Here is a 13,117-nt window from a genome sequence, read left to right as displayed (position 1 = left end):
TGAGTAAAATTTCCTTATCTTTTTATGTTATTGTCAACCATCTTTGAACACTTTGTACCACTCGTAAGACCGCATTTTGATAAAATTTATTCACGATAATATCCCGACAGCACACAAAATTCTGAGTTGTGCTGGTGTGGTACTGAGGTATACCGATTTAGTGTCGTCACAACGGCAAACCGTGTCGTGCTACTGAGATGTACTTCAATATTTTCGATTCTGTCCGATACTTGTTAGAAAAAAAGAAAAATGTCTGTCGTTGATTTAAATTTGGATAGAATTGTTGAACTGCTTGATAGAACTGCTCTTATAAAATTGAATAAAAAAATGAAAAAACCTTATGCACTTGATGATTAGGCGGTCGATCCTCTTAACGTATACCTTCTTGGAAAACGATATCAGATGATATTTCTAAACCCAAATCTTCCAATAATCACAAATTTCCTTTATTTTTTGGTCAAGATTAATTTGTACAATTATATTAGTTACATCCAAATCAAAAACAAAAGATCTTTTTTCGATTTCTTAGAGGAAATTTAAAAAAAAAATAACCGTTTCGCGTTGGAAATAATTTTCATCATGTTAGATGGTATAATAAATATCACTGTCTAAGAAAACCAACCTTCTAAGCTTGGTTTTTATTTCAATCAGTATTAAGTTTCATAATCAAGGGATAACTTTTATTGTTAATTCAATTTTAGAGCCATCACCTACTACAACCAGCATCACGGCGAGATCCAAATATCGTTGATATCGGACAAAATCGTAATGATTATAATCGAACTGACTTCAAATTGCCATTAGGACATGATTTAGACACAGTGATGATGCAACAAACACCGGTTGGACCACGTACACCACGCCGAGATTCAAACTTAACAGAATTATCACAAAATCGCAACGATTACAATTCAAATCGTACCGACTTAAAAATGACTTTCAGTACACACGATTTAGATTCAGTTATGATACAATCACCAATGGGTCCTCGTGTAACAATTGGTGCACCGTTGTCACACTCACAAATGGACGCAAATTTAGAAAATATGCAAGCTGTGTATACAAATTTACAGAACGTGTCTAAAAAACGGAAGCTATCTCAAGATATCCCGCTTGTGAAATCCGAACCAGGTATTTTTTGAAGATAAATTAAATGAATTTTTACATACTGTTTTAATAGTTAATAATGTATTTGTAGAATTAAGTCCCGATTGTGGATCTCGACCAACAGCATGCAGTCCAATGGACCCAGCTGAAGAGTACTCATTAGATGTAAGTGTGAGTGCAAGTGGGGCTGATTCAAGTGGTGGGCCAGGATCAACAAACGGGAATTTATATGGTGACGGTTCATATCAATGTATACAATTTAAGGAGTTTCAAGAAGGATCCTGGCATTTTCTTGCTGATCATCAAAAAAATATTTTACCGATTCCATTTTATAAAGTGGATGCCGATAAAGGATTTAATTTTTCAAATGCAGATGATGCATTTGTCTGTCAAAAGAAAAATCATTTTCAAATTACTTGCCAAATTCAATTACGAGGAGATGCGAAATTTGTAAAAGTTAACGAAGGACATTATGAGGAAATTGTTAGTTTTCATTTACATTTTTATGGAGTGAAATATGAATCACCAGATCAAGAAATTAAAGTAGAACAAAGTCAAAGTGATCGATCAAAGAAACCTTTTTATCCTGTTTTGTAAGTATTTTTATGTAATTTTTCCTTGCCGATCTTAATCATTAAAAGCACTCTCGATCGAAATTAATTAAGTTTTCTTTTTAATATCATGTGCCCGCTCCTAGAACCATGTCAGAACATAGATATAAAGGTCACGATTGAACTGCCCCAACAGATTAGCATTAAAAATTTTCTTCTTTAATATCAAAATTATTAACGTAAACATATTTTTTCAATTTAGTGTCGACTTAAGTACCGATCGAATAACCAAAGTAACTGTTGGAAGACTACATTTTAGTGAAACAACGTCAAATAATATGCGAAAAAAGGGTAAACCAAATCCAGAACAACGTTATTTCCAATTAGTGGTTGGTTTATACGCACATATTTCAGCTGATCCAAAAGTTAAACCATATCCAATAACTTTATTGGCCTCAAATCGAATCATCGTTCGGGTATGTAAAACTTAACAAAAGTAAGAAATGTTATATATCGAATTTTAGAATATTTTTTTGTTAAAGGCATCAAATCCTGGACAATTTGAAAGTGACATTGAACCATGTTGGCAAAAGGGATCAACTAATGTAAGTTTTAATACATACTTTGCGCTTGAGTCTATTTTTTAACACCAATATTTTTAGGAATCAATATATCACGCGGGGAAAGTGGGAATTAATACAGATCGACCTGATGAAGCTTTAGTGGTACATGGAAATTTAAAATTGACAGGTCATATAGTACAACCTAGTGATTTACGGGCTAAACAAAACATAAAAGAATGTGATACATCTGAACAATTAGAAATAGTTAAAAATCTACGTTTAGTTCGGTAAGTGTTTAAATTAGATTTCAAAGAATCTCATAATAGAATCAAAAGATCGGGAATAATTTATATATATATTGTTTTAGTTATGAATATCAACCAGAATTTGCTTTGTATTCTGGTATGAGTCGTAAACCCGATCATGTTGATATCGGTGTAATCGCACAAGAAGTTGCACAAGTTTTACCCGAAGCTGTTAGTGCTGCAGGAAGTATTATTTTGCCAAATGGAAAATCTATAGATAATTTTTTAGTTGTTAATAAGGTGAGAAATATTAGAATTAAGAGTAGTTATCACCAACTTTGATTAAGTTTAAAGAATTTTTAACTCCAAACTGATCCGATTTCCTTGAACAAGGAACTAAGAACACTCTCGATTAAATTACCTTTCAAACAAAACAAAAAAATAAAATCGGTTCATCCGTTTAATAGCTACGATGCCACAGGTACACAGACAGACACATAATAACTTTGAGTTTGTTGGTAATAATTTAATCAAAGTAGGTGGAACCGGGCATAAATAGAAATTAAAGAAAAGCCCGACAAATGCTGTTTTTTTCTTGTAGCTCTCTCCAAACTGAACCGATTTTCTTGAAACATAGCTAATAACACTCCCGATTAAATTACCTTTCAAACAAAAAATCAAAATAGGTTTATTTGTTTTGGAGCTAAGATGCCACAGACGCATTTAGCGGTCAAACTTATAACACGCCTCTTTTCTTTCTGCGCTTCGGGGGCTAAAAACAAACTTATTTGAATTGAATGAATTTGTTTTTTAGGAACGTATATTTATGGAAAGTGTAGGTGCCGTAAAAGAATTATGCAAAGTAACAAATAATTTAGAAAATCGTATTGATCAACTGGAGCGAATGAATAAACGTTTGAATAAATTCAAGCGTGGAGATAGTTTAAAATCTACAGCAAGTACAGTTACAACAAATGGAAAAACGCAACATAATCATTTCCATACACAGAAATGCTATGTGAAGCAACATAAATGTTCCAAACGCGATGAGCCAGAGGATGAAATATGTTCAAATAATGTTATACAAATAACAATTGTTGTACTTGTAATTATAATGGCTTTATGGTAAGCTCCATAGTTTTTTCTTCATATCGGCGGTTTCTTAAATATACTTTTTGTTTAAATTTCAGTCTAGCAGCAATAACAACCTTATATTTTATTGAATTACAAAACCACAATCACAAATACTATGATAGGTTATCGAAGAACTTCAACAAAATGCAAACATCACCTTCATTAACCGAACAACCATTTACATCTGTAACAAATTCCTTACTGAACTTAGGCGTAAGTTATTTATCTCAACGAAATACAGTAACAAATACAAAAATTTTACAAAAAACTCGACCGTGGATCAAAGATAATGAAATCATTAATATAAATAGTAATCAAGAAGATGAAATTAGAACACGAGCACCAAATATTTATAGTACTGAATCATCGAATTCCTTATCACAAAATTTAAATGTGCCACGTACACCAATGGCCATAGGTCGACCAAGTTTTTGTAATTCAGATTTAGAATTGGAGGGGAGCTCCAATTGCCAAGTGTATTGTTGTTCACAAGATTCGATTGATACACATAGTGGGGAGAATATTGAATTGGATGATGAACGACAAGCAAATGATAAGAATTTTACTGATTTGTCGTTAATTAATAATAAAGAGAAAATTCCTAAGTCGATTCATGTGAATAATATTTCACGAAAAGAGATTCGAGAACGTCGTGATACTGATGATAAATATTCAGATTGGAGTGATATTTATTCGGATTCAGGTAGGTTTGGTTTGGTTTCAGTGACGGATTAACCATTAAGCGGTTTAGGTAACTGTCTAGGGGTTGGGGAAAGGTCAAAAGAGAAATTGACAAATTTGTATGAGAACGGCGCCACAAGGGAGGGCCCAGTTGATTTACGAAGACTAAAAACAAGTTTTTATGAGAAGGACCGAACACTAAGGGACAAGGGTGCCGCCTAACTTTCAAATCGCCTAAGGACCCCGGTTCCGACAAGGGTTAATCCGGCACTGGGTTCGTTTATAGAAAATTTAATTGATTAGAGTTTCTTTACTAATGTAAATTATACTTTTATTTACAGAATCATCAGAGAATTTTTTCTCTGTTATAATTCAAGGGCGGCATTTTAATGCAAGTTTAGGAGCTGACTATTGTTACGATTGTAACTTACCTATGAATTTGACCTACAACGTACCTATTTCCAAATATATGTCAGAAGATTATATCTATATTAATTTTCAGTAAGTGGAAATAAAATTCAATCACATTTTTAATTTAATAATAAAAATTTTGAATTTTAATTACAGAAATACACATGCAAATATACGAGAATTAGAGTTTTGTTATAACACAGCTCAACACAGTGATTGTGGCGTACAACAAAACGATTGGAATGAACAACAGCAAATCAGTCAAACAAAGAATACAAAAGAATTATTATTGTCTCAAATTGATGAGAAAAATGGTTTTCGTACTCATGGTCGTCGATTTGAGATCGATATGATTGGCGTGTTTCGAAAAATTTTAACATATCGTGCATCACTTTTAACTAATAATCAGGTAAATATTATTAATTTATCAGATATCTGGTGATGGGATGGCACCGCTACATTCCCTGTCAGTGGCATTCATCGTGACAGTGATATTCATTCCAATGATTCATAACACCTCCGTATCAGTGCTAACATTCAATGTCATATTTGATTAATTTAAAATTTTAACAGCGATATCTCTGTTTATCCAAGTACATTATGAATGATTTGGCACAGATAATCTTGTTGCAATAGTATTCAGCGTTCATATCTTGCAGACCCATGCGCACGAATTCATCCATGGAGGTGGTGGGTTCAAACTTTTATCCATCATGTTAGGTCATCAAGTCAATAAAAACAAGAAACTCTTTCTTCGAGTAAGATAACATTTTATTATGTCAAATTGTTATATTCAGTCACTATTTTTCAAGTTAATTCTGCGAGGTACAGAAAAGAACTTTTCCAAAACTCTGTGCTACATCGCGATGTATATTATCGATCCAAAGTAAGTTTTGAGGCGACACAAATTTGAAAAAAAGCTTACATTCGTCGCTATTGTCACAGGTAAAACTGCCAGAACGCGAAGCATTTGGTAACTCATCTTCATTGCAAATATCGAGTACTTCAAGTGAATTTGAGGTCCTGTCAATGTCATCGTTAACCTTAACAGCATCCTTATACTCACATTTCTGTTTTCAATAATTTCAACGCGTGTTTTTTTACACAAAAAGCGACGAATATCCACGATAAACAGTCTCAAGAACAAAAAATCAATAAATATCAAAACAGCTAACTAGTCAGTGGCACGGCATTTTTATATTTGTCACGGACGCCAGAAATTAGAAGTCCCACTTCACTGGGCATATTCGAATATAATGCGTTGCTGCCACTTTTTTGGTTTTCACGATGATTTCATACGAATGATTTTCACCTCACGAAATATGTAAAAAGATTTTTTTTTTGCGAAAAGGCCAATTTTCTTAATTACCAGCTCTACCATTTCTAGCTAAAAACGACGAGCAAATAGGCTAAACTCTAGTTGGAGGTTTTTAAAGCTCTCTGTCAAAATACACTGTATAGGTGCTTTAAAATTGTTGATAAAACAATTAATGTTGATTACCTTGTTTCATTTTTTTTGTACTTTTTTATTTAGTTTCTAAAAAATCATTCATTTTTAACAATTTTTTTTTCTTTTTCAGAATGTCTGTGATTTACCAGCATCTAAATTAGGCATTAATTTCCTTGAGTACAATTTCAATTTCTATCGTGATTGTGATGAATGAATAAATAAAAAACTCCTATCACAATTCAAATTTTTTCTAGATAAATATTTTAGAAATATTTTCATACCCCTCAATTTGTTGAGATAAAGAGATACAAAACAAAACATTCCAATTTAAAATATAAATATGTTATGGCTGCTTTATGTTTTTTCTGAATCTCATTTGTTTTTTCATCTCACAAAAACCGAATTTTTTTAATGTGTTTTTTCACAACAGAATCGATCAAAGAATAGAAACATTCCATCCGTCCATTGTTTTTATTTTCATCTCATTTTTAATTATAAATATATACATTTATTATAAATAGTTGTTGTATTTTATATATATTTATCTTCTAATTATGACAAAATAATTATTAATTAATTGTGACATTGTCTAAACAAAAATATTATTTACTAGAGGAGTTATCAAAAAAGTGGATTGATTTGTAAGAATTTTATTTTACATGTAAATTAAAATTGTAGTTCAGTATTTTTACACTAGGAGGTAGCATATTTGAAAGAGTAGAGGATGAAAAGCCTCTGTAGGATAAAATAATTACTAAAATCGAAAAACAATTGAAGAGTACTACAAAACTTAGATATTTAGATGTAAATTTTTCAACTTAAATTTGAAATTTTTTCTTTATTTAATATTCTGTTTTCATAAATGAATTTTTTTAAATCTTGACAATGTCAGATAATATCGTAGATGGAGCAAAGAAAATGAGCAGACATGAATTGAATGTTGGGCCCTCTATTTGTCATAGACTCAAGTATTAGTTTTTTTTCTAAACACTACATTCCAGTAGCTCATTTATTTGTATATTTTTTTGTTCTGTGATTACTTACGCTTGTATTTTTGTCTATGACACTATAAGAGTGCAGTATTTACGAAAAACGCGGCCTTCCAACTCACTATTCTCTCTACCCCCCTCTATTTTCTAATCTCAGAAGCAAAACCGTGATGTTGTAAGTTGATGTGTGCTCTGTATTAGCAGCTCTGCATTTAATTAACGATCATCAACTAATGCGATTTGATCTGTATCTAATTTACGGAATATCTATCAAATTACAATCATTTTGATATAATAAATTTTAAATATATATTTGAAAGTCGTTATAAACGGCCGCTTGAGAAGGTTTTTTTGTCGTCTCATTCAAGTTCATTCCAAATCAATTCAAAATTCAAAGCTCTTTCAAAATCAATTCAAAATTCAAATAAAAAAATCAATTTCCTATTAATATCGTAAAAATTGTATGCAGATTTTATTATTTTATTTTTCAAGTATCATTTTCATCTATATTGCTGACGAATTTTTATAAATATTATTTCGACAATAAAAATATAGCTTTTAAGTTTACCGGAAATTTAATATTCAGCAAATAATATTGAAATTTTTTAAAAGTAACATGAAAAATCATAAAATTTTCAATTTAACAAAAATGAGACAAATAAATTATATATTCTCTCAGTTTGCATATCTATCAAAAATACTTAAAAATGTTCGTCCGATAAAAAATATACTGAGCAAGAGACGACGACTAAGTGTCATTTTGAGTTTTCTAAGCTAATAAATTGAATGTATCAATAATTCACTGACCACTCGTATCGGCGAAACGGAGATATTGACTGATCCTTGTGTCCACTAATGATCTCTAATAAAATTTTGTCCCATATTCAATTGTGGAAAATTTTACAAAAAAGGGCAGCTAAGTTGCATAAGATGGAATAAAATTCTTATATGTCAATAAACAAATTTTGTTTTAAGTATATAAATATAGATCTAGATGTATTTTTAATTCTTGTAAATTATCTACCTAAAATGATGTACTTAATAAAAAAAAACAACAAAAAACTATCAGTATTTTAAAAATTGATAGTCAAAATGCACTACAATTATTATAAAAATAAATGACAATTCCTTGTTCTCTATTAATTATTATAATTTTTTTAATAAATTAAGTAAAAAAAAAAGTATTAACAAAAAAAACAAAACATGATACAAAAAACACAAAATGGATATTTTTTTTGTATTTTAAATAATTTTATTTGTATATTTACTGTTTGTTATACGTACTATTAATTAATTAATTCATCGTATTGTTAGTGTCCATGTTTATGACTTGTGTAAATATTTGCAGGGAATTCGACTAAATTTAAAAAAAAAAAAAAAAAAACTTTTGTAAATTTAGAAGTGATTCACTTACGACTGCGCGAATTTCATTTACTATAACACTAAATAGAATTTACGCAGGCGTAAGCGATCATTTCAACATCATTTGGATAACTTTAAACTAAAAAGTACACTTGGGTTTAAAGTAATACGAATGGCGTTAAGGTTTAATGGCGTTTGCTTCTTCTTGTGGAAATGGTATTTACTACTAGAGTAAGTGACTTTCTCGCAAGCGTGAATGGACGCCTCAACGTAATTTGAATGGCTTTAAATTCAAAAAAGAACACTTGGATTAAAAAGTAATCCGAATAGTGTTGATTGCTTCCCCTTATACCTGCGTAAATGTCGATTACCAAGACAGTAAATCCTGTTTATGCAGAGGTATAAAAAATGAAAAAATTTTGTTTTCCAAAATTCGAAAAAACGGGATCGTTTCCGACGTTTCCAAGTATAGACCATCAAACATCCCGTATTTTTTAATATCGAACAAAATTATTTTTACATTAACTCACGAATACTCACCAATTTCAAGCTTATCGAATTTGGAACTCACTCAAAAAATTTACCTGGTTTCGTGAAAGAGAATACCCCTCTATCGAAAATTTCATTTGTGGTTATACCAACGGTAAGATAATTACACAGTTTTTAAGGAATGTTTTCTATTTCGTGACATTTTTATGGAATCAATTTTGTACAAATTAAATCCAATTTCCTGCAACTATATTTATTAAATATATTCTAATTACATATTATGTCGCGATATTTAAATGACAAATTTAAAGTATTCTTCTCCTTTTTTTTTTTTTTTGTTAAATATGTTTTTATTTAAAAAATATTTAAATAATTGTGTAATATGTTTATATATATAAATATGGATTTTTATGCGCACATACTTTTTATTTTTTAGTTCTTGTGGAGTATATTATTAATTATTTTTTAGTTTTGACAAAACACACAAACTATCTTATTTGAATTATTTATGAATTTTTTATTAGTGCAATATTATATAAAAAATAAAAAAAACAACAAATTGATATTTTAAATAAAAAAATATTATTAATATATTATACAAACAAAAAACAAACATAATTATTGTATTACTTGTAATTAATAACATTTTATCTTCTCTATAAATAAAATGTTGTTGAAAGGTATATTTATTGAGTTTTATTTCATCCTTTTTTCTAAGTCCCAATCCACCCTTTCAAAAATCCCGTTTGAACTTTCTTCCATTCAGGGCATAGTTTCATTTTTCAGGATTTGTACCAGCTTTTTATTTACCTTCATTTTATGCCTGTCTGTTTTTTTATATGTCTGTTTGGATTTTTAAAAATTTGGATATTTCCCCATTAAGATCTCAGCATTTCAGTGCCGATAAAAATTCGATGTAAATATAAAAAAATATATTTACAAATCAAAGAATTTAGGACTGAATTTATTTTATTTATTATACCATGTATATATGAAATATACATAGTATTATAAGTTTAGTCCCAAGTTTGTAACGCCTAAAAATATTGATGCTACAAAAAAAAAATTGGTATACGTGTTCATAAAATCACCTAATTAATCCATTTCCGGTTGTCCGTCCGTCCGGCTGTCCGGCTGTCCGGCCGTCCGGCCGTCCGTCCGTCCGTCTGTGGTCACGATTACTCAAAAACGAAAAGAGATATCAAGCTGAAATTTTTACAGCGTGTTTAGGACGTAAAAAGTGAGGTCAAGTTCGTAAATGAGCAACATGGGTCAATTGGGTCATGGGTCCGTAGTACCCATCTTGTAAACCGTTAGAGATAGAATAAAAGTTTAAATGTAAAAAATGTTCCTTACAAAAAAATAAACAATTTTTGTTTGAAACATTTTTTTGTAAACATCACTGTTTACCCACGAGGGCGTTAATTAGGTACAAATTTTATAGTATGGATTAATATCAAAGTGAGTATCTTTTGTTATTTACGTGACGTCAAAAAAACAAACGAGTGCGCATCAACACTTGCGCATTATATGAGAATATCAGTTAAATATGTCAGATATGTATGTATGTGAAATGTGACAGAGTTATCAACACTGCCTATACATGGTATTTCAACAATTAACTCAGTCAATTGTTTGTTTTCACTTGTTTTTTAAATAAATTTATTTCATTGTAAGTTACAAGAAGACTGGTTTAAACAATAATTATGTGTTGTGGAAAGGCATAAAGGCCAGCCATTAATAATATTGTAACTTTTGAGCGAAACATCCTTTTTTTTAGTTGTGCTAAACAAATTTTTCCGCTTTCCGCTTCCGTTGTTAGAAAAAAATATATACACACCACGGGAACAAGTAGAGAATGTCTCGGACAATATGACATCTGAAACATCCATCTTTTGTTTGCTTCCTAGATGATGTGTAAAAAAAATTGCTATTTTTACTAGAAAAAAAGTGAATTTCTATTAGGAGAACATGATGAATCATAGTTTTTTAAAAAAAAGAAATTTGAAAGAAAAAAAATCTTTGTCAGGTGTGGGGTTCGAACCCACGCTCCCGTTTGGGAACCAGAGCTTAAATCTGGCGCCTTAGACCGCTCGGCCAACCTGACTTGTTGTTAACAACTGATTTTATACGATACTTATTTATATTTAATTCTGTTAATAATATTGCAATGATAAATCTTTGCCTACATTATCATTAAATAAAAGGTCAAATGCAATATATTTATTCTATAGATAGATTTTAAACAAATCCATTAATTAAGTATTATAATCTGTGACTTATTAAAAAAACAAATTAAAACTACAAAATATATTTGTTTTCAAATGTACCTACCTATATATTTTTAAAATAAAATGAAAAAAAAAAAGAAATTAAAAACAATCACGTCAAATGACAATAAAGAAAATCAATAAAATTCTCTTTGATGTGTATTTATTAATAAATGTAAATACTAAGACACAAATTTGGATACATTGAAATGAAAATGCTCAAAATCAGTATTATAAGCTATAAAAAAGGTTGAAAGAGATGCTTCACTGTTTCAATATTAAGAAACTACAAGCGCGAATCAAAAAAATTTCCTTGAGGGGCTGAAATATGAGATTTTCATGAGAATTTATTGAAAAATAAATAATTGCATGCTTTAAAGGGAAATTTTTTTTCTTAGGGTAATCTTTTTAACGTAGTGTTTGAGATGCCTTTTAAAATTGTAAGAAAAGCTTTTTATTCCGCAGCGATTTTAGAGATATCTTAGAAAATACTCGAAATAATTGAGGGACACTATAATTTGATTCATTATGAGACTTAACGACTAGTTATTGATTGACTGAAAAAATTATTATCCAGAATTTTAACCTTCCAATACAAGAAGTCGGCATATCAAAAATTACTCACCCAACCGAAAAAAGGACATGATTTTGGTAGTTTTCGGGTCAAAATTACTCCAGAAAGCGATTCTGGAGATATCTCAAAATATACTAATCATCAAATGAAAATCAAACTCTCAGCATAATTCGCAATATTAAATAAAACATTATTTCGACTCTTAACTATTTCATTTTTCTATTCTCAGTTCTGTGTAGGGTAACTTCGACATCGAATATTGACGCTAGAAATGTGTAGTTAAACTCACACACACTACTCTTCTCGAACCAATTGTGTTTATGCCACACAATTATTATATGTATACGTCTATATATACATTTGACGTCATAGTTATGACGTTCATTAGAAATCTATAAATAAAATCGTATCATCCATCTTTCATACTATCTCATAGAGCTTTACATATTACCACTATATTTTATCTATGTATATTACATAATATTCATTCTATTAATTGTTGTAATAAACTATATTTTACTCTAAAAAGTAATTACTAATTTAGCTAACCTAATTTGTCCCCCGCAAAAATTTTTTCGGGATAATTACTAATAAATCTTTTTTAATCCATTGTTCGTCGTTTTTTCTTCATTGTTTGAGCATTAAAATTATTTGTTCGATCGTTGTTTATTTATTATTTATAAATAAATTATTTGTTATTAAGTTAGCCCCTCATAATAATTTTAATGATCAAACAAATAATTTTAATGATCAAACAATGAAGAAAAAACGAAGAATAATGGATTAAAAAAGATTTGAAATTAATTAACACGAAAAAAATTTTGTGGGGGGCCAAATTACGTTAGCTAAAAAGTAATTACTAATTTTATATAATTATTTTTAGTAATTTATTTATAGAGTTGGTAGTTAAAATGTATCTAATGTTGGTAGTAATGTAAATAACTGTTTACCAGTAATTAATATAGCATTATCTAATATTGTTCGTAATAAAGCGGTAGTATTACGTTCAGATATGATAATTACGAAAATCATTTATTTACCATTATAGAGCTTTTTACTAAAATCATAAAATAGTTTTTTCACAGACCACAATGTGTTTATAAAGTGGTTTGTTAACATCTTCTAAATGCTTTAAACAATTCCTTTATATCAGGAATCGTAATTCACCTATAAAAGACGCTGTAAGGGTAATACCCTAAGAATACTTTCACTTACATATATGCGACTTATAATAATATGGTTAGAGCTTTGATTTATAAAAAGTGTTTTGTTATTATCGTTGTTATGACTC

General features: G+C 29.7%; 1 protein-coding gene and 1 non-coding gene across 3 annotated transcripts in view; one reads left to right on the top strand and one right to left on the bottom strand.

The window, feature by feature from the left end:
• LOC123300900 (myelin regulatory factor homolog 2) overlaps window positions 1-6,420 on the top strand; it is a 46,584-nt gene extending 40,164 nt beyond the window's left edge. Inside the window, exons 4-14 of one of the 2 annotated variants that reach the window (XM_044883565.1) lie at window positions 702-1,131; window positions 1,199-1,700; window positions 1,921-2,134; window positions 2,201-2,263; window positions 2,321-2,508; window positions 2,589-2,766; window positions 3,281-3,591; window positions 3,657-4,303; window positions 4,623-4,782; window positions 4,849-5,101; window positions 6,273-6,420. In XM_044883565.1, coding sequence (XP_044739500.1) covers window positions 702-1,131; window positions 1,199-1,700; window positions 1,921-2,134; window positions 2,201-2,263; window positions 2,321-2,508; window positions 2,589-2,766; window positions 3,281-3,591; window positions 3,657-4,303; window positions 4,623-4,782; window positions 4,849-5,101; window positions 6,273-6,356 — 3,030 coding nt within the window. In that variant the 3' untranslated portion in view covers window positions 6,357-6,420. Of the gene's footprint in view, window positions 1-701; window positions 1,132-1,180; window positions 1,701-1,920; window positions 2,135-2,200; window positions 2,264-2,320; window positions 2,509-2,588; window positions 2,767-3,280; window positions 3,592-3,656; window positions 4,304-4,622; window positions 4,783-4,848; window positions 5,102-6,272 lie in introns of both variants that reach the window. The other variant, XM_044883564.1, reaches the window with a different exon arrangement.
• Window positions 6,421-11,005: 4,585 nt separating this feature from the next.
• Trnal-uaa lies at window positions 11,006-11,089 on the bottom strand. The gene has a single exon. It is a non-coding gene; the product is annotated as a tRNA-Leu (tRNA).
• Between the last annotated feature and the right edge of the window lie 2,028 nt (window positions 11,090-13,117).

The sequence above is a fragment of the Chrysoperla carnea genome, chromosome 5 (assembly GCF_905475395.1).
Source record: "Chrysoperla carnea chromosome 5, inChrCarn1.1, whole genome shotgun sequence".
NCBI lineage: Eukaryota > Metazoa > Arthropoda > Insecta > Neuroptera > Chrysopidae > Chrysoperla > Chrysoperla carnea.
This window is presented reverse-complemented; position numbering and strand designations above follow the sequence as displayed.